A 27,179-nucleotide genomic window follows, 5' to 3' on the forward strand; every position below is an offset into this window, starting at 1 on the left:
GTTTGCACCTGAATCTTATGGCGCTAACTTAAGAAAGTGGTGCAAACTTTTTTTTTGTGTATGTACTTTGTAAAAAAAACAAAAATTTTCTTAGTTAATGTCAAACGTCTTTTCAAATACATATTAAATCACATTTATAGACGGGTCTATCGCAGGTCCATTGACAATAATTAACATTATGTGAAGTGGGTGGTTTGAAAATATGATGTCTACCCCAAACTTTTTCATACACTTTTCGTCGGGTAGTTGCACAAATCTCTGTTTTGACATTTTGTTGGGACATCAGTTAGCCGCGACCACGACCAGTGAAACCTGTGTCGAAACGTCGGTAAATAACGGTAATAAAATACATTTCGAGATAGGCCTGTCTATATATAAATGTGAGTTAATATGTGTTCAAAACGCGAAAGTTTTTAAATTTTAAATAGGTATTATGTCTTTGTAAGTGTCAAACAATTTGGGACTTGCATTTTAAACGCGTCACCATACCTTTCCGAAAAAAAACAATTTTCTCGCGAAATTCTCGCAACGTATTGAGGTTACAAGGTAGCACGGTCTCAGGAATCTGAGGAAGAATCGGAGACGTTCACGCAGTGCGAAGAACGGTTGACCGCTCAGCGGATTCGCACGACAGACGTGCTCGACGGTAAGTACTGTGGTGTATCAGCGGGTACTGGAGAGAGTCGTACGTCTATACTTACCTACACATGCGCGGATATTGGCAGAAATCAAAAGTGAACAGGCAGTATATACCTAAATCCATTAACACTGTCTTGGATGAAGGCAACGCCACAACAGACCCTCTGGAGTTCCTAAACTCATTGAGTGCTTCAGGACTCCCAGCACACACATTAACCTACATTAATACTATTGTTCTGTGTTTAAGCACTGACAACCTGGACGCTTCGGGCCTTCCGCCCTACGCGGAGCTCGGCCTTCGGCCTTCGCACTTAGACACTTATACTATTGTTCTGTAATTAAGCACTGACATCCAGGACGCTTCGGGCCTTCGGCCCTACGCGGAGCTCGGCCTTCGGCTTTCGCATTAGATATCCACACCAAAATTCAACCATTGCGGCTGTGTCCCTGACATAATAGCCTCTCTCAATTTTTTCTATCAAAAAAATTCGCGCTCGCTACGCTCGCGTTTTTAACTTTTAAGGTTAAGCCTACTTTGATAAAGGTGGCATTCTGGGCACCCTACCGAGTGACTACTACTACGACTTAAGCATTGACATTCTGGACGCTTCGGGCCTTCGACTCTACATGAAGCTCGGCCTTCGGCCTTCGAATTTAGACACTTATACTATTGTTCTGTGTTTAAGCACTGACATCCTGGACGCTTCGGGCCTACAGCTTTCGCATTTAGACACTGATGCCATTGTTCTGTGATTAAGCACTGACATCCTGGACGCTTCGGGCCTTCGGCCCTACATGGAACTCGGCCTTCCAGATATCCACACCAAAATTTCACGTAAACCACTGCGGCTATATCCCTGTCATAGCCTCTCTTCTTTCAAATCCTATTCTATCAAAAAAAAATTCGCGCTCGCTTCGCTCGCGTTTTTAATACGATTTTAAAGGTTAAGCCTCATTTGATAAAGGTGGCATTCTGATGGGCACCCTACTGAGCGACTACTACTACGACTTAAGCATTGACATCCTGGACGCTTCGAGCCTTCGGCCCTACGCGGAGCTCGGCCTTCGGCCTTCGCATTTAGACACTGATACCATTGTTCTGTGATTAAGCACTGACATCCTGGACGCTTCGGGCCTTCGACCCTACACGAAGCTCGGCCTTCGGCCTTCGTATTTAGACACTTATACTATTGTTCTGTGCTTAAGCACTGACAGCCTGGACGCTTCGGGCCTTCGGCCCTACATGGAGCTCGGCCTTCGGCTTTTGCATTATTTAGATATCTACACCAACGTTTCACGTAAACCATTGCGGCTGTGTCCCTGACATAGCATCTCTCAATTTTTTTTCTATCAAAAAAATTTCGCGCTCGCTACGCTCGCGTTTTTAATACGATTTTAAGGGTTAAGCCGTACTTTAATAAAGATGGCATTCTGGGCACCCTACCAAGCGACTACGACTTAGGCCAATTTTTTTTAATTTAAGTGTTATTTAATAAATAACACTTAAATTAAAAAGTTATAATTCAACATTTTTTTACACTGTTAAAAGTAATCCCCGGTACATTCATATATGTAGATATTTGATATCTATAATATTCTCCTTTCCTCTAATCTTACTTCTAACTAATATAATATTAGACCTAAATTCGAAAGTTTGTTAGGAAGTATGGATTTCTATGTGTATAATTCTTAATTTATCATGCTCAGAATGATTTGACTGGAGGACAGAATTGGATGATATTTGCCATGGACATGATTTGGATAGGTACAGTCAAGAACGTAAAAATACAAAAGTAGTACTGTATTGTCCGTTATACACCTACTACTCTGTGTCATTTAAATCACGTCTAATATTGGAATAAGGGCGAAAAAAACTATTGGTTTTGGAGTGTAGTTTTGTTTAGTGGTACCTACCTAATTGTAAAATATTTTATCTGGACTTCAGTCCGCTAATCGTATCCATCTGTCAACTTTACTTCAAGTTCCGCCTCCAGGGGAGAGAAAGAGAAATTAGAGATCAATTAGCTTACTGACACAGACCGAATTCCACGCGGGCGGAGCCGCGGGCACAGCTAGTGACTAATATGTATACATTTTATGGTAATCATAGTGGTTTATTTAGTTCAGGTATCATAGTAGTTTTCCGGGTCAATGTCCGGGTCCGGATCCGAGCCCGGGTCCGAGTCCGAGTACGGGTCCGAGTCAGGAGTCCGGGGCCCAGTCCAAGTCAAATTCGAAATTCAAAATCACAAAACGTGTACTATGCGTCGTTGAAGAGTTCCGTTATGATCATCATCAGCAGTTCCACTTCAACAAATGCGACAGTTTTGAATGAAAATGCTCGATTTTCTGATGAAAATACAAAAATCTCTATACGCATGCCTTTAAGATTTGAGGAGTTCCCTCGATTCCTCATGGATCCCATCATCAGAACTGGGTTTTGACAAAAACGGAACCAATCTGTATGCATATACGTACAATCAAAAAAAGAATTTTCAAAATCGGTCCAGTAATGACGGAGATATGGAGTAACAAACATAAAAAAAAATAAAAAATAAAAAACATTCAACCGAATTGATAACCTCCTCCTTTTAGATTTGGAAGTCGGTTAAAAACGGACTAAGCTTCATCTTCGAAATAAGGTTTTCAACAATCAAGAAATTGTTCCGTAGCTATAAAGTTGACAAAAGAAACAAGTCAAATTTTTATTTCAATTCTTTGCGGTGGTCTCGTTAGGTACCTATCTATATATAAGAAGGACGAACCTTACGGTTTTATTACTTTTTTATGACTTCATTCCCTTTTTTATGAGTTTAAAAGAACATTTTTACAGCACTATCTATTTTCTTCACCGTAAACTAAAAGATAATATAAATCATGTATAATGTTTAAACTTATATGGGCTTAACATTTTATTTAACCCATCAGCAAATAAGTTTTTGTCAAAAATTTCATTTTTGGTACAAGCTTTTATCGCTGACTGTACTTTTCTTACGACATACAACTAATCGAGACAATTCTAAAAACCCCTAACAATTAGGTCGCGTTGTTTCATCACAGAGTTCCTATGGCCACCTCCTGTCTCCATCATCAGATCAGCTCGAAGGTACTATAATATTGCATTGTCACCCGACTTACATGTGTATGCAAAATTTCAGCTCAATAGGAAACCGGGAAGTGGATCAAATTTAACTTGCAAGATTCCATTACATGTTAGTTACATACAGGTCGACCTAATAAAAGCTTGTTAAAAATAATATTTCATGGAAATAAAACAAAATAATTTTGTTATTTTCGTTTGGCGTTTGTCGAAGTACCTACGACCTACGAGACCTACGCACACCTATGAGGTTCGCTTCTCAATATCAATAAAACATAGTAAAAATATAATACACCGAGGAAATAAACAACATACTTTACATCCGCGTAACACATCTAAAACAAAGTATTGCACTGTATACGTATGGCCCTCTTATTGGAATACCCATAAATATATCAAGGATATGAAAGGCAGTGGGACTAGGGCTGTGCCGTGTAAAAGTAAATGGACAATTGAACTCGACATGAATCGACTTATAAAGAGATATATATATATATGTATAAATGTGTATTTACATTTTTAGTTTAGACGTAGGTAATTACAAATTTACAATTAGTAGAGTGGCTGGTGCGGCCGCGTCCTCAGCCGAAAGCCTCAAACGTCGCAAATATGCGACACTAGGTAGTAGGTACATATTTGCGGCGTTTGGGGTGTAAACCCTGGGGCCGTGGGGACCTAGCGCGCGTAGCCTCTATGAGGAGCTGTCAAAGCGCCTTATAGAGGCTTCTGGTGACTAGAGGGCTGGCCAATATTTTACCCAGCGGATCAGCATTGCCATCCAGCGGGGCAATGCGGCCAGCCTTCTGGGTACCCCACCGAGCAACTACGACTTAGGCCAATTTTCTTATTTGGTTTTATTTTAAATGTTATTTTATTTATTATGTTTCTGATATTTAAATAAAACTTTTGAAAATTTAAATAATGCAAATGAAAATTCCTTAATATTCTGTCATGAATATTCCTTGGAATGTTTCAAAAATATTCCCATTTGGATTGTACTTATTACCGGGAACGGCACATCACTAGACGGGACTTCACCTTGTTTGCTTACGAACGTAAGTGAACAACTTGTGAACGCGAAGCGAAGCGGCGCGGCGCGGCGCGGCAGGCCCACGGCGCGCGACGTTCGCGTTCGCAACGAGATCACCCAAGTAGGACACTTCTATAGGTACTTATAAAACGATTGATTCCCCCCGCGCCGCATCGCTTCGCTTCGCGTTCGCGTGTTGTTCGCCTACGTAGTACGCTGCCTAAAGAGCTCTGTGTGGCACCGCCTTCTGACATTCAATATCGGGTAAGCCACCGAATATTTCGCCGACAAGAAAATCTCATTACGGTCCTTTTGAAGAGAATTTTTATGATTAGAGACGAAACATCCCAACGGTGAGCGTCAGCCCGCGGTGGAGTTCCAGCGATATGCTTCGTGATATATTTCTAATTCTCATGTTTCAACTAAGTATATCGTGCGTTGCTATTATTTATAATATGTATTTCCCGTATACGAAATAGTATAGAATAGTGTTCGGGACATTTGAGAGTAGTTTACTTTTTTTTACCGATTTTGTACAAAATATGTATATACAATCATTTTCTTTCTCAATTATTGAAGAAAGTTCTTGATCGTAACGATTATTGACATTCGATAAATTGAACGATATTTTTTAAATGTGTAATAAAGCTATCCAAATGAGGTCACGTAAAACCCAATTTCCGTGACGTATACCCATCATGTAGGTAACCTATCATCCATCAGGTACTGAAAGCGTGGATAAAGGATATTGACTTACTTTCAAACTCATAATCTGATTTTGAGAAAAATATGCGACGCATAGAGGTGTCAAGAATAATATTAATTATACTGGCTAATCATTTTTGTATTTAATTTATTTTTATTAGGTATTGGATGCTGTGCGGCAATAGACTCACGAGGTTTAAATTTCATCAGTCTCTTTATTACTTACAATTTTTTCGATGGACAGCCAAAATTAATTTAAGGTTTCCATTTGTCATCCTTTGGGTACGAAACCCTAATGACAGATAATATTTTCTTGTTTCTTATATAATAAAATGTACACCGAAGGTACAACATTACAGATGTTGTTCACGAAAAGAGCGCTCAGAACGTATCCTTTGATTCCAGGGATAACCTATCCCTTTATCTTAAGCCACTAACTTGCGAGGGACGAGTATCCAATGAAACCTGGATTACTATACCCTTCCCTTTATGATTGCCTTGTAAGTTGTGTGGGGTAAGCCTGTTACTTTTATTGCATATGGAAATGGCAAAGTAGTAGAGAATTTAAATTGCTTTATTGAATTTTCATTGTTACTATGACTTGCTATCAGAAATGGGCATTAATCTATTAACTTTTTATTCGACTAATTAATAGGCATACCTACTGTGCAAACGTACATGCGTGAGTTAAAAGCAAGGCGACGCTCAGAGCTCGACACTAAGCGTGACGAGCTAAAGGCTAGACCACCTGTGGTGGCCATCACATATAATTACGTCGGAGGGGTGCTGACCTGCAGCGAGTGTGGCCGCACATTTGCTGCAAAGATTGGCTATGTCAGTCACTTGAGAGCGCACCAGCGACGCTCTCAGCGTAAACAAGCCATAAAATCGTATCATCATGGCGAAAAAAAAAGACATGTGAAACTACTCCGTGACTGATTATCGCTACTAAATCGCAGTTAAATCTCGATGTAATCATCAGTCATCAGTTACGGAGTGAGCTACATGCACGGCGCCGTAACCCGGATAATGGGCGCAGTGGGTGAGTGCACGATACGGGCGTTTCGGGTAGTCGGTGCATCAGCCAGATACGATGGGCGTTACATAACGCCTAGGCCGACGCGCAAGGGGTATCAAGCTTATCGCTACATCATCATCATTAACTTAAGTTAACAAGAGAATAACTCTTAAGAGTTATTCTCTTGTCGGCAGAGTATTTTCCAGCTTTTCGTATCTTGCGCCAGCTCTTTGACTTTTTGATACGACATGATCCCTACTTTTTCTTTTACTTGTTCTTAAAAGCTGCGTCTGGGTTTTCCTCTACCCCGCTTGCGTCCTATCCCATAGGACAGTTTTAAAGAAGTGGTCGTGTCGTATTAGGGGAGAACCGAAATACACAATACACATGTCACTGTCAAAATTCAAGTTGCGCGCAAAAACAACAAACTTATTTCTATTTTATGTGAAAATAAGGACGTGGCAATAAATATCGCTTGAAACAAAGTACATAAATCCCATCTGAATATTAATGTACAACCTAGAGCCTTGTTAGCATTTAAGGGGTTTTCCACCATGCTTGCAAATAAGCTAGCATTCGACCATCGGTTTGAAGGTTGATCTCCTTTTCAAAATCAAAAGTTAGAGTGCTGCTCCTAATAAGTATGCAGTGGCAAAACATTTTTCAAGGTCTACAAGGATCGGAACCGTGTTTGTTTTGAGTAGTCACACTGCTATATATAAATTATAAACTGAAATTGATAGTGCTGATGTTGTCGACTGGTGTGGCCGGGTAGTCTAGTGGTCAAGACGTTACCCGCATAAGCTGAAGACGCCGGTTCGATTCCGGCCTCGGCCACCGGAGGGTTTGCTCACTTTTTCTTTTGTATGTGATATGATATGACATCTACATATTTCAGTGTATAAAAGTTTATTATTTATTATTCCGATGGCGTAGTGTATATCAGTGAACAGTGCCCCACAGGCTCCTAAATTTATCACGCCGGTGCACGATGATAAGATGTGTGGCCGGCTTGGGCGACATTACTTATTCTCGAGGGTCATTTCATCACGGGTATTTACTGCGCTGTTATTATTGGAGCTACATTTTTTCTGATCTTCCTTATATTTGATATTAATAATAGCTTATTGCTACTTCGATGGCGTAATGTGCATCACTGAACATAATGCCCGGCAGGCTCCTATTTCACGCGGTGCGGTGGACGGTGATACTGATAAGACGGTTGGTTGGCTAAAACATTAGTTATCCTCGGGGATCATTTTAACACAGACGTTTACTGTCCTGTTTTTTGTTAGAGGTACACTTTTTCTAATATTGCTTTACTTTTTTTAATATTAATAATATTGATTGCTACTCTCATGGCGTAGCATGTATCACTAAACACAATGCCCTAGCAGGCTCCTATTTCACACGATGCGGTGGACGGTGATAAGACGGTTGGTCGGTTGGAACATTAGTTATCCTCGGGGGTCATTTTATCACAGGCGTTTACTGCGTCTTGCGCGCTGCTATAGGGACTACCTAATAGGAGCTATCATTTTCCTAGCTATATGGGTTCATGGTAGAACGATTCCAATGGACTTTCGTAAAGTGTTTTGGTCTGCCTATATGTATAAGCTTCGAACTTAAAATAAAGTAGCAATGGCTTTATAACATTCAGATCTGCCTCCTACTAATATTTTTTAAAGGGCAGCATTGGTTTGTGAGTCTATATTATTATGAATAAAATGTTAGATGCCGACAAGAAGTTTCACTGGCGTTATTTTTATTTTGCACCAATTAAACGATTACGTGGTATTGGAGTTATAATTAAACGGCGTTAATCAAAAGGTTCCTTATTTTGTAATGCTAATAACTGAATCTGTGAATAATATTACGCCCATATTTATAAACGCTACAAACCTTAATGAATTAATTTATGTTTAATACTACATTAGTCAAATTAACAGATTATTAAAGCATCATTAGCTAAGCGAGGCTTGTAGCGCGTTTATGAATGGGGGTACCTATTGTCTTTTGTAAGAATTTGCACGGGATTGCTACTTTGACGGCGTCGGCATAGCACTGGCAACACCAGCCCTAGTAGCACGGTCGCATTTTTATCGTTTATCACCATGCCTGTCACGTTCTAACAAGTATGTAAGTGCAAAAGTGACGGGCATAGTGACATTCGATAAAAATGGAACCGTGCTGAGCCTGCTGGTCCCATTTTATGGCAGTAAAACGAGCAGTCGACCGGCGTGACATTTGTTATCCTTGGGGGTTATTCCCGCGACGCGAACCCTTGTTGGTGGAGCCATTCATTTTATAATTGTTTGTTATTATACTGTATACTATACATATAACTTTACTTTGCTTACGAGTTTTCCGAGATACGTGGCAAAGCAAAAAGGAAGGATTATGATTTTGGGGTCCGGGTATTCAAAACTATGAAGTGTGAAAAGGTGTGAAAATCTAAATCCGCATTAGACTAGTATGGGGCCCTCTTGTGTATTGTATAAGATAGTTTGGCCTACTATTTCATGAAAAATGAAAGAGTCGTGCCTAGTAAGACGTCTAGAATTGTGATGGCCAATGGATACGTATACCTACTCGTATATATAAAATATCATTGAACCAGTTTTGATGCATGAGTATCAATTAATTTATTTTAATGGTTACGGTGACAACATAGAGGTTATGTATTACCTTTTTAATTAATTAACTTATGATACTCATCATATTTATTACAATCAAGAACCTGCTGCTTACTAACTCTCTATTTTTTTAGCTCGGCATTGTATACATCAGTGACACAATACTCCAGCCAGGTCTCTATTTCACGCCGGTGATAAACCACGCGGCCGGTCCACGAGCGACATTAGCTACCCTCATGGGCCAATCCACCCAGCCGTGTAATGCACTCGCGTGCTGTTGGTGCAGCCATTTATTTTACATGCTAACCGGGTAAATACTGCTTCAATTTGCCTTCTGTGAACTTGAGCATTTAAAGAAGTAGGTGTAGGGATGACTACATTCACCTGTCGATTGCTTAATTTGGGTAAACAGAACTCCTAAGGCACACGTTTTAGACCAGATAAAACAGTGTAACTCATGACATAACATTGATAAAATTTGACTTTGATCTTTTGTTGAGAATGTTGAGATGTGGTGAATTCTGTTGTTTTATCCTGTCCTGACCACTTTAACCAAGTTTAAGTACATAAGGCTATCACGAATGGTTATTTTGAATACATCGTTTTTAAGCAATAAAAACTTCCCTTGTTTCCTAGTTATAATTTTCGTATTATCATTTTCACTCTTTTGTCTTGTCACATCTATAAGAATACTATATATTATATTTAAGACGTCTTTAGAATCTATTAGAAGTTTAAAATACACGCAATCTGTTTACCAGCCTATTACGTTACATAAAACCGTTCAATCAATAACCGTTTAATTTTTCGCGAGCCCCGACATAATAAATTTATTACAAAGCTCCTTACAATAACCCAATTTTGCACAATACCTCTCACCCGAATAGCTAATACCGGCAGCCGAGGTGTTAATTCTGAGAGGCGAGAAATTTCATTTGGCACGGAACCTTCAGTGTTGAATAGGGTTGGTAAATTATAACGAAGAAATATCTGGATACAGCATTTTGGACTTTGGAGTAACAAAATGAACCGTGTGTTTAGACTTTACAATAAATGATTTGAAGATATATTTCGCAGAAAGATTTTTAAATTTGATCAGGCTCTATTCTCTATTTTATTTATAGTCATTATTCCCGACCATCTGGTAACCCTAGTCTTGGGCGTAAACAGATTTTATAAAGTCGTAGAATTCTACAATGAATCTAGAACTACGTTTGAACCGTTTTAACAGAGATGAAGGATTTGTCCTACGAAAACCCAAGATTACGGTCTCGTACTTATTTACAAAGGGGAACATTGGCTCTATAAACGGCCGAAAACATTTTAGATTTGTGACGAGATTTTTTTGAATTTGTGTTTTTTGCAAAACCATCAACTATATACATAATAAATTTGAACAGAAAACAAGCATAGAAACTTACTAAAAGTACACGTTTGTAAAAGTTAAACAATAAGATATTTAAAAAGTTCCCGATCCTTCTGAATAGGTAGTTCTAATGTGGATAACATATGATTGGTATTAATATCCTACTTTCAGGAGATTACCAATTTTTTTGTCATTTAAATTGGTGCCGTGACCAGGATATTTTGTATACTCTTGATGTAATATAAAAATTTTTAAATGGACTCAAAACTATCTTACTCTATCACTCTGCCGACACACCTACTACACGTAAACTAACTTTGCCCCAGCGATGAACTCGATACGCTACGGACGTGCGCACGATAGCGTTATCCGGTAACGATAATCGTTACACAGCGTCGGACAAAGGAGCTTCACTATAATGACTATTGCTGACACGGTGCGTTTTGATACAGATAATGTAGTAACAACTTGTAGTTATAGTTGGAAGTAGTTTGTGATATCTAATAAACAATAAGAAAAAACTTTAAAAAATAAGACAAGAAATGGGATATTTTGGCTTGGCAGAATCAACAAAGCCTTTTTAGATGAAAAGAGTTAAAAAATGTATTTCGACCCATAACCATTATACCGAAGCGTCTCTCATCTCATCAAGGAATAGTATGGCTTAATCACGGTTCCAACCTAGCAAATAGCAGATTCAATTTTAATTTTATTATTATTCTGGCCGATTTCAGCCACAGCGGCTGCTTATAGTGGACTGATTTGTAAAGAACATTAAATATTCTTGGAGTATTACAGCATCGCTGCTGTACTTACTCTCTCATGTGCTTTTAAATAGCTTACGTATCCAGCGCATTTTGCATGTTAGCTTATCGCTGACATCATTGTTTCGATACTAAAACAAAGTAATAACTACTCAATAATCAACTAATCAAGTTACTGCACTGTGTTCAAACAATACCAATCTTGCAACTAGTAAAGCAGAACACAGGCGAGGCGCGTCATTCACACTTACTGGCCTCAGGATAGTCGTAATTGGCAAACTCAGTGACAAAGGCTTTGAACAACAGGTCTAACTGTAAGATTGTTAAGGTAAACGTTAAGTTGCAGTACGACTACAACAGAGTATATTATACGTACATATTTATCTACCAAATGAGGTATCTAGTAAAACAACCGTTCGGACCAATGACTGGTTTATTACTGAAGCATGCAGGTACAGCGTCAATACATATCACTCCTCCCACATTATTCTGGGAACCTGACAACAAAACAGACAATATTTTAGGTATAAGTAATACAATAAACTTATTATACTAATAATCATTTATAGTTAACCCTTTTAGTTCTAGGCCTTAAATTACATCGGCGGGGAACCGGATCCGACTGGTTTTCAGTCTGCTCGTTCTGAGCCAGCTGCTGCTGCTGCGCTCGCGGGCGCAGCCGATGCGAGTCCGCGGGGGACGCGGGCGGTACAGGGCTCGCGGGAGCCGACGCGGGCGCGGGGCCCGGGGGCACAGAGCTTAGCGTTTCAGATTCTAGTACCGGTCGATCCGTTTCCTCTCCCTCTACATTATTATCATCACACTCATAAAAGTCGTTGTCGGATGCAATGTCTAATGGCTCGTTTATATCTTGATCAATATCTTCAATTGCGTCCGGCCTCGACAATGACATAGGTAAGTACGGGGATGAAGGTCGCAACGCCTGTGCCGTCGGCGCCGGAGCCGGAGCGGGCGAAAAGGTCAAAGGGCGCGGGGAAGGCGCGGAAGCGGGCGCGGGCGGCGGCGGCGACTGGTTTGCTTGCACAGCGCTATCTGTCTTATCAGCAACTAACCCACATGAATATCGCAACAGCTGATCGACGTGACGTATACATTTACCGATCTCTCTAACGTCTACAGTAAACATCCTATTTCCGACTTTATTTATTATTGTTCCCACTCGCCATACAGGCTTTTGGGCAACAAAACATCGAACTAAAACAACTTGGCCTACGTCAAATTTACGAGCACCTGCTAAACCAACCTGCTCGTTGTTACTATCGGGTTCTTTGCTAGGTAAAATTAAATCGAGTTTACTGCGTAAATCCCTACCGAACATGAGTTTTGCAGGTGTTTCGTTAGTGCTACAATGGACACTGTTGCGATATTCAAATAAAAAACTCAACAATCGCTCATTAATAGCCTCGGTTGACATTTTATTATCGCAACTTTGAATACATTTTATCATTTTCTTAGAAATCTTAGCACAAATTTCGGCCTGGCCATTACTGCAGGGGTGGTAAATCGGTGAGTTTAAATATTTTATCCCATTAACTGCACAAAAATTTCTAAATAAGTCACTATTTATTTTTGGGTCATTATCTGACACTATGGTTTTGGGCAAGCCGAATGTTGAAAATAGGTATTTTAATTTTACAATTAGGGATCTTGACGAGACATCTTTACTCATATGTAAACACTCCAGCCATTTGCTGAATGCATCTACCACGACCAAGTACATCCTTTGCCCAACTTGCACGTAGTCAATATGAAGACGTTCCCAGCATGCGCGCGCGCGAGGCCACGGGAGGGGCGAGCGGGGTGGGGCGGTCCGCAGTTTACTGCATACGGTGCAATTCTGCACAATGCGTTCTATATCGGAGTCCAAACCTGGCCACCAAAGCTTACCGCGCGCAATACTCTTAGTTTTTACGATTCCTAAGTGCCCCCTATGCAATTCCTCTAACATGCGTGCCCTATGAGCCGGAGGGACAACTATTCGATGACCGCGTAAAATACAACCCTTTTCGACTTCTAAATCGGTTTTACATCTGAAATATGGTTGAATATTCTTGCATTTAATTTTACGCGGCCACCCGTTTTTAATGTACTTCATAACAATTTTCATTGTCTTGTCTAAGGCCGTCGCCTCCCTAATATCTTCAAACGATATTGGCAAGGTATTCTCGTCTAAAAAGTTTAAGTATGAACTACCCTCGTCAATGTTTAACTCAGACGGATTCACTACTTTCGGCGGTGCCCTAGAGAAATAGTCAGCCACAACATTTTTTTCACTAGTAATGTAACTGGGTCGATCAACTTTTTCATGTCATGGAGAAAGATTTTTTTCAAAAAAATAATCCTTTTAAATATCTTTATTTTTTAAACATTTCGCGTACAAGAACAATAAAAGTTTTGTATGCGATTACGGGCCGCGCACAAAATTTATTATTTTGACAACTTTTGGTGTTAAATATGTTGTGCTGACTCAAAACGTGTCCCCTGGGTTACCCGGGATTTATTAAATAAAACTTCATTTAATCGAAATATTTATTCGTCTATTATATAAAAGAACATAAACTCTTTGCTTCTGTTAACTTAAAAATAAAGAGATCCTTTTTGGTTTTCCTTAAAATCAACTAATAGTGTCTCCTGAGTCACTTATGTCGTAAAATGTACGAAAAGTTTTTATATTACTCAAATACCGCAACCATGCATATTCTACCTATCTGAATAATAATGTTAATGTTACGAAATAATCAAAAAATTATAATTAAAAACATCTATTAATCACTCTCCTCCAGAAAAATGCAAAACATGCCTAAAATTTTTTGGGACATCGTAGTTTTCCCAGAGACAAATTTAGTTATCCAAGAGACATTTTTGGTTCCTCCAGAGACAGATTCAGTGACTCAAGAGACATTCTGTCATTCTGTTTTCACATTTTAACTTATCAGTAAGTCTAATCAGTCTAAAAACACGCAGAAATCAAAACAATTAAACAAAAATCAAAGTAAATGATTCTCAGCTATCGGTACAATCAACATCAAAAATATAGTGACAGCCAAAGTGGCTAAAGAAAAGCTCGCCTCATCCAAATTATTTCAAATACACAGTTTTTAAAAGGAATAAACAATAACATAAAGACTCAATTGTCTCAACAAGTATAATATTTCAACTACGTGTCGTTTTTCGAGCAACAAATTCAGTATCATTTGTTAGATGTATTTTTAAGTCTAATCAGTCTGAATCTCTTAATACAAACAGTCTTAAATAACTAATTATACTTTAATCAATCGAAAGAGATCAAGAAGTAGGTAATAATCAGGGGTCGGACAAAAAGTGCGGATGACGTCAAACCACTTATAGGATGATTTCAAATAGTATTTTTGATTTTCATAAACAATTATCACTTATCATTTATCAACCTCTTTATTAAACGATATCGCCACTTGAAATGAGTAAGTACGTTTTTGACTGACACATTGTCAATCAGATGAACAATAAATTGACTTCGTTATTGTTTAGCTATTGTATCTTCACGATTATATTTAGCTAAAATGTATATTTACTAATGTATAAGAAAACGCTCTAAAATGTCATCTGTACTCGAATATTGTGGCAATTTTCCGTTTTTGGAGGTACGTGACAAACACGTATACTGCTCTTGCTGTAATCAAGATATACCAACGAAGAAATTTATTTTATTCACTACATCACCCTACCACCTGTATTATTAATTCCATGGATTTATTTACGATTATTTTGTTACTTCATTAATACTACTTTGTTACTACATGTCACACGGAAGTTTAAATACAAACTCAAACATCATCCTGTGTGCAAGATTACGTCATTTTTACGTCATCGGCACTTTTTGTCCGACCCCTGGTAATAATCATCACTACATCATTTTTCTAAAATATCAATAGGAGCATTAAATTCAAAATATTGTTGGCGCGGTTTTATTTTTACAGTCGGTTCCGGAAGAATTTTCAAAATGTCGGTATAATCAATGCAAGACACATCTTTTGGATCCAATCGAAATATCTGGCACTTTTTTACATTTCTTAAAAATGTAACACTGATGTCCCCATCATCACCCAAATCATCAACCTTGCAGACATACCTGTAAAATTTTCCTTTGGTGGCATGCACATTTACAAGTAAAAAATCTCCACGGCGTACTGGTCGGTCTTCTTTATTTTGTTGCCCCCTTGTTGAAGTTGACGGTTGCTCTTCATCGTCATAAATGGCATCATAGAACGTAGAGCTACGAGGTCCGCATAAATCGGTTATATTTATATCTTCTAATGTTGATGCTGTGCTGTTTATTATCAGGCTTAATGGCAAATCATCATCAGATTCGGATTCAGGCCTATCCCCTTCTCTGACATGATCAATAGAGCAGTTAGAATCTCTAACATTTGCATTCTTGTTCGCGATTGGGTAATAGGTTTTAGGACTGAAACATTGACAAAAGCCTCTTTTGCAGAAACAACTGAGATTACGGTATTGTAGCTGACCCCGGACTGATGTAAAAATTTGATGGACGTGCAATGTGCCTTTGAGGGTAGTTATATTTGGCGACAGCTGTTGAGTCAAATTATCAATATCATTCGGTGAAATCAAATATAATTTAATTTTGCTTTTGTCCTTCAATGCATATTATAATTGCTCTGCGTCACTAATATCTTTTCCGGCAGCAACAATATTGTCCGCAGTCCGTTTCAAGCAGCCTCCTACACCATCCGCGGGACCTTTGCCATGTCCAGCTTCAAAAAAGGACCACGTCATTTTCGTAAAACCGTAATCAAAAGTTTTCGTTGAACTTAAGTAAAAATTTTGTTTCTGTCTATATTGACTAAATGGTCCGTCAGAGAAAAAGTGGATTGTTTCAATCTGTGGATGTTTCTGACGAATGTCCTTTAATATTGGGTGGAGATGAGTCCAGATCGCTGCAGGCTGGTGACATTGAGAAGAGGATATTGTGCAGTAGGACTTAACTTTATGTTTTGGCTCGTTATCAAACATATAAACAACAACCGTATGTAAGGACACTTGTTGTCGGGATCCACCGAAATGGTGCGCCTGTATTTCTTGGTGAAACTTACAATTATAATTTTCACTGAAATCGGCGACTAAAACCATCTCAGATTCTTTTAAATTGTCTATAGTCTGTTTTTCCGCCGCAGTTAATGGTGCCATTGTAGCTGTTAATAGAAAATAAGCAAGCTGATATACATGCAAGTAAAGTTATTACATACTAAACGCTAATAAAACACACCACAATATAAGTTTAACCACAACTGTTAAATTTTACATTTTGTAATTTACGTGGTTTATATTGATTATAAAGTAAAACAATTGGAAACAGTTCAGAGAAAGGAATTAAAACTATACGTATTTATTATTAGCGAAAAGTCGTATTCATAAAAAGTCTTACATTTTAACAAAAATTCTTTATTGACTATTTTCTCTGAACCGAGTCCTTTACTTTAAAAATAAACCTCATGATGATAAAACCTTAAAGCATTTTTAAATGTTACGATTTAACTTTAGAAGTGCACTTCAGCATATCAAGGAAGTATCGCAAAACGGGAAGACGGAAAAAAATAAATTAAGTTTTTAATCCACTTCCGCTCATAAGCAAAGAGACATAGTAATAATTTATTACTAATTTCGATTAAAAAGTTAATATATCCATGAAAAGAAGCAAATTTATCAAAACGTATTGATAAAGTCTCCTGAGTCACCATCACAGTCTCTTGGGTCACCAGAAAAGTGACCCGGGGGAACGGTGACCCAGAAGACAATTAAAGTCAAATCAATAATTTTAGTTATTATTCACACAAATATTTCAAAAAAGTATATTGTTAGACCATTTTAGACCTAAGTAGGATCTATTAAGCTTCAAAATAATATAAAAAGACAAAATTACTTACGAAATATCACAGTAAGTCAGCGGACCGACAATTAACACATCTTGTCTCACTTCGAACCACGGACGAAATGGCCGGCGAATAAGAAAGTAACCGTAATGGTGGACCTTGTCACGTGATACTTAGATCGGCTGCCTATTGGCTGGGCGATACAGTGTCATAACCTTGAGCCTTCGTTGCGTTTGTAATGTTTGGTAAGTTAGGGGACTTAAAAATTAATCATTGTTTCGGGACGTTAAAAGAACTTTTTTTTTTAAATAAATCTACGAATTCTAGCGAAATTTTAGCATCGAAATTTTAAATTAGATGTTAATACCTTTTTAATTAAGCGTTAATAGTGTATATGGTGGAGTACTTTTTTTACACTGTTAAGTAAAAACCGAAGCCGACATGCGATTGGGACATACTTTTTTTGTATGGGAGTCGAAAATTATCTCCTAGGTCACCAAAAAAAAACTATATTTAAAAAGAATTCTTTCAGTTTTTAAGTTCTAGTTTGAATGATTATTTGGTTAATTTACTATAATATACCAGATAAATTTAAAAACTATTACGATTTGTAAGATTTGAATTTTTATTTCGTTGGGACACGATATGACATAAAAAAGTTGATCGACCCAACTAATGACGTAGTTGTAGGCTGATAGGTAAATAGCGTACCGTTGCAAACGCGAGGCAGCCATAACAGATATGCCATTTTTCTTGCCAAATATGGCAAGTAGGGGTCGATGGTCAGTTTTGAGTACAAATGGTTCACTTCGCCCGTATAGGTACTGGTGGAAATGTTTCACTCCGTATACGATGGCTGCGGCTTCTTTGTGGACCTGGCTGTAATTTTTCTCGCTGGGCGTAAGTGCCCGGGAGGCGAAAGCCAGGGGTCGCTCGTGACCTTCCGGCCCAAGCGATATCACGGCACCCAGACCGGCGGGTCCAGCGTCAACACTCAAAACGAGTCGCGCTTCCGGGTCAAAATGAATAAGGACTCGCCCTGAAGCCATTTCCCGTTTAATAGCGGTGAATGCCTCCTCCTGCTCGGGGCCCCATCTCCATACAGCATCGACCTTAAGTAATTCGTGCAAGGGATTAAGTACACTTGAGGCGCGCGGTATAAACTTCCGATAATAATTTATAAACCCTAAAAACCGCTTTACATCTAAAACATTATTCGGACGCGGGGCATTAACTATTGCATCAATCTTTCTCGGGCATGTTCGAAGGCCGTTTTTGTCAATAACGTAACCTAAATATGTGACGCTCGATTTAAAGAACTCGCACTTATCTTTTTGTAATTTTAAACCGGCATCCTTAATTCGAAACAGAACTTCCCGCAACCTTTCCAAATGAGTCGCCTTATCCGGCCCTGTGATACACACATCATCCAGCCAGATGCTCACTCCGTCTATTCCTACCAGCAGGGTCTCCATTGTTCTCTGAAATATAGCCGGCGCATTGGCCAGACCATATACGAGCCTGGTATATTGAAATAACCCCCGCGTGGTGCTGATGGTAGTGAGCTCCCGGGACTCGTCACTCAATACGAATTGGTTATACGCATTGCTCAAATCCAGCTTTGTATAACGTTCGCCGCCCCCCAATTTCGCAAATACTTCTTCTATGCGCGGCATAGGATATTTGTCAATAATCAAATCTCTGTTTAGTGTTACCGAATAATCGCCTGCAATTTTAATTTTCCCGTTCTCCTTCAAAACCGGAACAATTGGAGTCGCGTACTTCGAAAAGTTCACTGGTACCAGTATACCTAAACCAACAAGACGTTCGAGTTCCTCATCAACTTTATGCTTAAGGGCAAAAGGGACTGGTCGGGGTTTAAAAAAACCTGGTACAACATTTTCCTTAAGGCGAAGTGATATTTTAAATTTATTAAATTTCCCCAACCCCTCGCTAAACAAATCGGCATAAGAATTTAATAACTGTCGAACCTCCCCGGCGTAATGGTCAATGGCTATACTATTATTATTATAATATTCCTCAGTAGTAAATTTAATGCCGAATTTAGCCATAAAATCACGGCCAATTAAGGGCGGACCTCCTTTAGGTATCACATATATCTTAAGAACGTCTTTAATTGAATTGTACTCAGCATTTACTAACAATACACCCATTGGCGTCATTTTATGCCCGTTATAAACACATAATTTAATGTTGCACTCGTGTAACTGAATATGAGAAAAATATTGTTTATAACATTTATCGGAAATCACACTTATTCCAGACCCTGAGTCTAGTTCCATATAAAATTTGTCACCGTTGATTAATACAGTTAAAATAATGGGATCGTAATGTTCATACCTTAAATTGTATAGCGCGCACTCCTCACAGTCCTCGCAAGAAGTTTCCGATTCTCCTCCCTGTGCTTGGATATTGTGAAATCTTAGTTTGCATACTTTCTTTAGGTGTCCCTTAACACCACACTTGCCGCACTTATAACCTTTGTAACGACACGTTTCCGCACTGTGGTTTTTCATGCCGCAAATATTACACCTATTGAAGTCATCGCGTTGATGCCATTTGGAACCCGATGCGACATCCGTAGCACGACCGGCGCCAGCTCCGCCACCGCGGCTGGCGCGGCCACGGGCGCCGCCGCGCCCAGGGCTCGCCGCGCTCGCCGCACGGAACACCGGCTCCTCCTTTATCGGCACGTTGCCGATACTGCCAGTTTCGCCTACCATCGCCTGGGCTTGCCTAGCACTAGCCGCTTGCTCTGCGACCTCCAACGCCTTGGAGAACGTAAGGGTCGCCGCGTCTTGTTCAAACAGCTTGTCGCGCTCGGGACCGGAACCCAGACCGAGAACGAAACGGTCCGTCAGCACCGTCTCCAGAGCGGTGCCCAGGTCGCAAAAACTTGCTAACCCGCGTAGCCGCGCCGCCCAGTCTCCTAAAGACTCGTCTGGCTTTTTCGTCGCACTGTAGAACTTCGCCTTATTAGCAAATGAACACTTTTTAATTTTAAAATGTTTATCTAAAACAGCAATAAGTTCGTCATACGTTTTCGCTTCTAAATCACTAGGGTACACGAGATTACGTGCCAAGCGATACGAATCGTCCGAAAGATGCGTTATTAACACTGCACATTTTTTATCGGCTGTAATACTAGTAGCGTTTACTTTAAAAAACTGAGTTAATTTCCCCTTAAAAATAGACCACTCTCCGGATTTGTAATCGAAATTAGGCAAAGAACCGAGATAAGACTGCGCCATTTTGTTTTAAATACGTGGGTACTCTCGCGTCGTCGCCAGTGAGGTATCTAGTAAAACAACCGTTCGGACCAATGACTGGTTTATTACTGAAGCATGCAGGTACAGCGTCAATACATATCATTTTATATTAAAGGAAAAAATAGAAAAAGTTGCGCTTCCGGCAGGACTTGACCCCCATCCTCCACAATCCGTGTGTTGCTCTTAACCAATGGAGCTACGGAAGCCTACCAGGACATCGCAAATCTTAATTTCCATTCCTTCCTTTATGCATACACGCCTTTGGGGTGGCGTATAGCGACATCTACCGAAAAACGATTACATCTTTTAACGTCACTTTTTTCCTTTTTTTTCTTTAATATATAATTTGGAATATCGCTCGCAGACGTATCTCACGTATCTGCTTGTTAAAAAATTTATATTTATCTACCGACGATAATTATTTGATTCCAATCTTTTTAAGCATTCTTTAACCTCTAGCCGGGCCCCATACGTCAAACCTTGCCAAGCAAAATGAAATTTTATTTTGTCAACACAAAGTTCAAATTAGAATGGAACAGGAGACCTTTTTATAGGTCTCTGGGCGGCTAGAGGTTATGGTGTTTGTATTTAGAAGAGCGCCGAGTTCACACTGTTTGATATCGACCCTGCCGTTAAGTTCAAATTTAAAATTATAAACACCGATGTTGAGTTGTTCTTATAATATAGGCAAGCGTATGCAATGCATAATATGCAAAAATTGTATTTTTTAGAGTTTATCTGCTGACATCTTTCATTTATCTATTTTCAAAATAATTTAAGTAAATTTTAGGAGTTTCATCATTGGACAAGCGAGAATCAATCTCGTCAATGTTGCCTGTTAACACTTGTAAAATTGTAACATGTAGGTACTTTTATAGGATGAGGTACTGGTGACTTCACAACATTAATTACTTACCTGTTAGTCCCTGGTGCAGACTTAATTATACGGCAAATGATGATGATCGAATTTCCTTTTGCAGAGTTGCTCCTTTTGACTCACAGATTGATTTAGGAAGGGGAGCTAATCGAATTTTTGATGCAAAATTTTGACTTCATGGGGGGTGCCCCCCGAAATTTGTAAAAAATAAAGTTTTGCTATTTGGTCAAGTTTTGGTATCATTTTCGTGTAACTCAAGGATGCTCAATTCATTTCTGATATTTAATTGATATGGTTTCATATAAATAATTTGAAAAAAAAAAATGAAAAATAAAAATTTTCTGTTTTATTTTTTTCGGAATAAATGCCAAAACTTTCCTTATCTAAATATAAACACAAAAAATAAAAATTTCATGAAATAGCCCTACTATTTCTCGTTATAAAAGTATACACATGGAATATTTATTTCTAAAAAATGTGAAGAAAAAAAATAAAATGTAGACCTACTTTCGACCACAAGCTCACCGAATAGTATACAACGATGTATGTTACAGCTATTATAATTACGGCGTTTGATGATGATGAGATACCTTTTAGCATAATGAGTCCTTAGAAGCCTTAGATCATTTTAGGAAGGAGAGCCACCTTGATTTTTGGTACGGTCGGAATGAAAAGGTTTGGGTGATTTGTTCCATACAATCATAAATTTACGCAAGCACCTGTTTAGGCTTCTGCAATAAGTTGGGTGACATTCCTGAGTAAATCAAAAGAAAGAAATCATTTCGGTGATTAAATCTTCAAAATACAAAATAATGTAAATATTCACTAATATTTACATTATTTTCCTCCGTATAGCTACGTCCCTTAAATAAAATAAAAATATATAGGTAGTAAAATCTTTAGCATACCAAATAATGTAATTATTAGTCCATTTCCCTTTTTTTTCTTTTCATTTTCTCGATAATGACACCAAACTTAATGCAGAAACCTTTAAACAGGTGCTTTCATAACTTTATGATTGTATGGGACAAATCACACCCCACCCTTTTATCCATACCATACCAAAAATCAAGGTGGCTCTCCTTCATAAAATTATCTAAGGGTTCTAAGGACTCATTATGCTAAAAGTTATCTCATCATCATCAAGCGCCGTAATTCTAATAGCTGTAACACACATCGTTGTATACTATTCGGTGAGCTTGTGGTCGAAAGTAGGTCTACATATTTTTTTTCTTCACATTAAAAAAAAATTTGCTATGTGTATAGTTTTTATAACGAGGAATAGTAGGGCTATTTCATGAATTTTTTTTTTGTGTATATATTAAAATAAGAAAATTTTTGGCATTTACTCGGAAAAAAATAAAATAGCAAATTTTTATTTTTATTTCAAATTATTTATATGAAACCATATAAATTAAATATCACAAATGAATTTAGCATCTTTGAGTCACACGAAAATGATACCAAACTTGACCAAATAGCAAAACTTTATTTTTTACAAATTTCGGGGGGCACCCCCCTTGAAGTCAAAATTTTGCATCAAAAATTCGATTGGCTCCCCTTCCTAAATCAATCTGTGAGTCAAAAGGAGCAACACTGCAAAAGGAAATTCCATCATCATCATTTGCCGTAAATCGCACTTTTTTGTCGTGTGCGCCAGGGACTATGTATAAATACTCATACACCTCGTTTAAAAATAATATTAACAGGATATAAAAATCATCCCGTCTAAAAATAAACGTTTCAGGCCCCACCAAGTTGGTCGTGGGGCGTGATACAAACTTCTCTCAAAGAGATGCTCGGCACACGGGTGGCCACGTTACTGCCAGGGCTGCCTGTGACTTTCCAAATATAATAAACCTAAATATTAACAGATGACGGTAAATTTTACCCAACTGCATGTTTTTGAAACAAATGAATCTATCAGATTCAAAGATCAGAACCAAACTTTTTTTACCTATGAATTAAAAAACAGCCAAATGCGAGTCGGACTCGCGTTCCAAGGGTTCCGTACATTAAGTCCGACTCACGTTTGGCTGCACATTTGTAATAGGTTTTCCTGTCATCTGTTATAGGTAAAGAATTATTTTAAAGCCTTTAAAAAAAAACAAATTCTCTGTAGCATTTTGCTAAAAAAATGTTGGTTTTCTCAAACTAAATATTAAGCGTATAACATTTTGCCTAACATACCTTAATTATTCATGCCATTTAATATGGATCCGAAGCGAACATGTTCCGCCTCAAATATTAAAACTGATACTATTCGCTTGTTTTATAATGGAGAAGGTATTCATCCAACGCATAATTTAAGGTTCAACGTGATCTCTGGGTTCGATTTCATAAACTAAAGCAATGTTAGTTAGTTGAAACCAGAATGCCACAATTAGACTAACAGACTAGCAAACGGTCCCTATGGGCATCTTTATCTATTTTGTCCAAAAACTATATTTTGTTTCTCAAGTAAAATGGTTATTAATGTTATCACTAAGACCAAGCAAAGTAAACTAAGTTCATCCAAGAGTAACATAAAATAACATAAAATCTAACAAAATAGGTACCTAATAGTAAAATTTTAACCGACTTCAAAAAAGGAGGAGGTTATCAATTCGACCGTATTTTTTTTTTGTATTATCTTTCGTATAATAACAGAAAAATATTCTTTTCGGCAAGACATACATTGTAGTAATAAACGTGTAAGCACAGAAATAAATGTAATCATTTAAAAGTAAAACCAACCTTTGTCGCATCAGATATAATAATATTAGCAACCCTAGCGATACATGTTGCAGCAGAAGGAACTCCGTACAAAGCGAGGTAGCATCACACCGTGCCAGACCAGCCAGCCTATTATGGATAGCTTTATCCATCTTTATCCACGTGATAAAATAACTGTCACTGTTTAACACCGTGGGAAAGAAAGTGACGGACACCGTTTTATCACGCTGTCACGTAGACAAGAACGACCATCATATCCGTACAGAAGAGTTGTGTGATATTTCATAAGATTTCGAGAATAAATTATAATTATTTAGTGTGAGTTAGGTTAAAATAATGGTATTCAGTAGGTAGTGATTAAAAATATGATCTGTGTATACCCGAATATTTGTTAATTAATCTGTCGGTCGTCGCGAAAATGACCCTTCTCTCCTACCCGCAGATTGTAATGATAAAAGAGTATAAATATAATGTACCATGGGGTGGAAGGCTCATTCTCGCTCGGCGCTGGAACGAGTAACACTAAATTTAGCACGAAGGTTACTGCTTGTGAACTTAAGATTGTTTAAGAGTGTACGTAGAAGTAACTAGTCGGAGTAAATGAAAAGTAAATGATTGTACCAAGGACTTTGATTCATCACAGTTGTTTCAATCGCTTCCCTAGTACAGGCGAGTTTAACGCTTAGGTAAAGCAACCCGTAACAAACAACCCGTAACATCGAAAACAAGTAAACATGATGGTGTTCCGTTTAGTATGAATATGTTACGGATCAAACAAAAGCAAATGATAAAGAAACTTCAGCGCAATCAATTTGGCATCCTGCAGGTTGAGTGTAGATTAATGGTAGGTATCAGAGAATTTCCTGTGAATATTTGCATACGTCTCATACTTGTATATGTATATACTCCCGATAAATGATCTCTAGGAAGCCATACAATTTACAACCGGGAAGATCGGTTTCGACAGTCGTGAGTAGGTAAGGCAGTGATAGCCGATAGGTATGAATTCGTAAAAGTGCTTGAAAAGCAAAACAGCGCCACGGTTCGGATATATATCATGGCGAATTTTACGGTAACTAAATAAAATTAAAAACATATATTTAAGGGAAATACTTTTTTCACACCTCCTATTCGGAAAATAGCTTTTTCTTCCCTGCTAGGAGGGATCAAAGTGGCACTTTTCCTCCCTGCTAGGAGGGATCAAAGTAACACTTTTCTGTTCAATGTTTTAGCTTAAATAATCTGTTTAAGCATCAGATTGTGTCAACACTAAGATTTTTTTATTTTCCTCATAGTTGATGTTAAAAACAGTATGTGTCACACGGTATCAAAATTATTTCGTCTTGGGCGTTAACACTTGAATCCCTCATTACGCTCAGGATTCAATGTACGCCCTTGACGGAAATATATCATTTTGATCCCTTGTAACACAAACTAGTTTGCAAAATAATGTGCAAAAAAATGTAATAATAGTGTGCTAGAACAGAAAAGTGTTACTTTGATCCCTCCTAGCACCGTAAAAGTGCCACTTTGATCCCTCCTAGCAGGGAAGAAAAAGCTTTTTTCCGAATAGGTGGTGTGAAAACTACTATTTACGCTGCTTGGCCACAATATCAGACTCGCCTGCTATGCAGGTAAGCTACCGCAATCCGAGCGCAGGTATTGTGGTTTGCACACTGTTTATTTGGGCACCTCCAATATGCTTGCACTCTGGTTAGTGAAAGAACAACAGAATTTAATAGGAATATCGTGCGTAGCTAGTGTTGGTAGGAATTCGGGGCCTTTGAGTCTGATTTTTTTACAGTCTTGTAAGTCTTTTAAGTCCCGAGTCGAGTCCTTTGCATCTTTTTTAAGAGCAACTCAAAAGGACTCGAGCCTCCGAATAAAGACTCCGCGTCATCAATTTTATAGGTTTTTTCCTAAATAACAGTTAAGAAATTAGTCGTAATTGTATGATTTTTGTACCTAATCCACAAATTTTACATAAAGACAATCCATTTCGAAATTGCTTGTAAAAAAAAACAAGAGTTGTCTGAAAAGGACTCGAGTCTCTACAAGAGACTCGGGTCTGTAACAAGTCGAAAAAAACTCGAGTTTAGGTTAGGTTAGTTATTTTCACAAAATCATGTTCCACTAAAATGGCATTCAATCGCGTTTCAGAATAGATTTGACTAGGTTTAGAATTAGGCATTACAATTTCAACGTAACTACCTAACTAGTCAAGTGTCGTGTAAGCCGTAAGCGTCAACGAATGTTACCGGTTAGAAAACCGTTGTGAATGTTTTCCCTGCACAAATGAATGACACGTTACATTACTTAGTATAAGTAGTTACTTACATGTACTTTGACAAAACTCATGCAGCTAGTAAATGGCGATTTCAACTTTAATCTTATTTTAGCCATTCTTTATCAGGGATGTCAGGAACCACGGTTGCATTGTCACCCCTGAAACGTTCAAGGTAGTTTCAAATATATTTTTATTACATCTAAATTACCAAATACTAAAAGTGCGTATAGGTAAATTATGTAGGTAACCTAGGTACCTAGGTTATCTAATATGCATTAGAGATAAATATTATTTAGTCAAAACAGAATTTAGTTTTCCATCTACAAATACAAACACAAAATTCTACAGAATTTTACTGCGGAATAACAAAAACCCTGAAGTCGTAAAGTTCCAGTTTTATCCCTTAGGTCTTTTACGTGCCGGCTGTCAGACCTAGAAACTATTGGCACTAAACCGGACAATCTCTGCCTAGATACGAGAGCGAACTGTGACGGTCCCACAGGCGCATTTTCATTTTAAAAATCCGCTTTTGATTTGATATTGTGTTGACCAAACTAGCAACGTATCTTGGGTCCTAAGAAATAAATAACTTTTAAATTAGTACTTCAGTCGATGAATCGATTGATTTATACATAATAAATACTCATGGACAAAAGAGGAACGCAATAAATAAAAGGTTTAATTATTGGATTACAGCAACACTTAAAGTAATTAATTTCAAAATTGTTAAATAAACTTTTTTTTTTGCGTTCCTCTAAATTTGTCCACGAGTGTACCTATACGATGTATATGTCAGCGGCCGATCGTAAGATCAGGCATATCGTGAAATTCCTAAGCATATCGTGAAACGTGTAAATCTTT

General features: G+C 38.2%; 1 protein-coding gene and 1 non-coding gene across 2 annotated transcripts; one reads left to right on the forward strand and one right to left on the reverse strand.

Moving 5' to 3' along the window:
* The first annotated feature begins 7,257 nt into the window (after positions 1–7,257).
* On the forward strand, positions 7,258–7,329 carry Trnam-cau (transfer RNA methionine (anticodon CAU)). The gene has a single exon. It is a non-coding gene; the product is annotated as a tRNA-Met (tRNA).
* An 11,999-nt stretch (positions 7,330–19,328) lies between these two features.
* Positions 19,329–20,526, reverse strand: LOC134649706 (uncharacterized). The gene is made up of 2 exons (XM_063504534.1): positions 19,511–20,526; positions 19,329–19,377 (listed from the first exon to the last, which is right to left on the reverse strand). The coding sequence occupies exons 1-2, from the start codon at positions 20,419–20,421 to the stop codon at positions 19,329–19,331; spliced, it is 960 nt and encodes a 319-aa protein (XP_063360604.1). The 5' UTR covers positions 20,422–20,526.
* Between the last annotated feature and the right edge of the window lie 6,653 nt (positions 20,527–27,179).

Source organism: Cydia amplana, chromosome 7 (assembly GCF_948474715.1).
Source record: "Cydia amplana chromosome 7, ilCydAmpl1.1, whole genome shotgun sequence".
In the NCBI taxonomy this organism is placed as follows: domain Eukaryota; kingdom Metazoa; phylum Arthropoda; class Insecta; order Lepidoptera; family Tortricidae; genus Cydia; species Cydia amplana.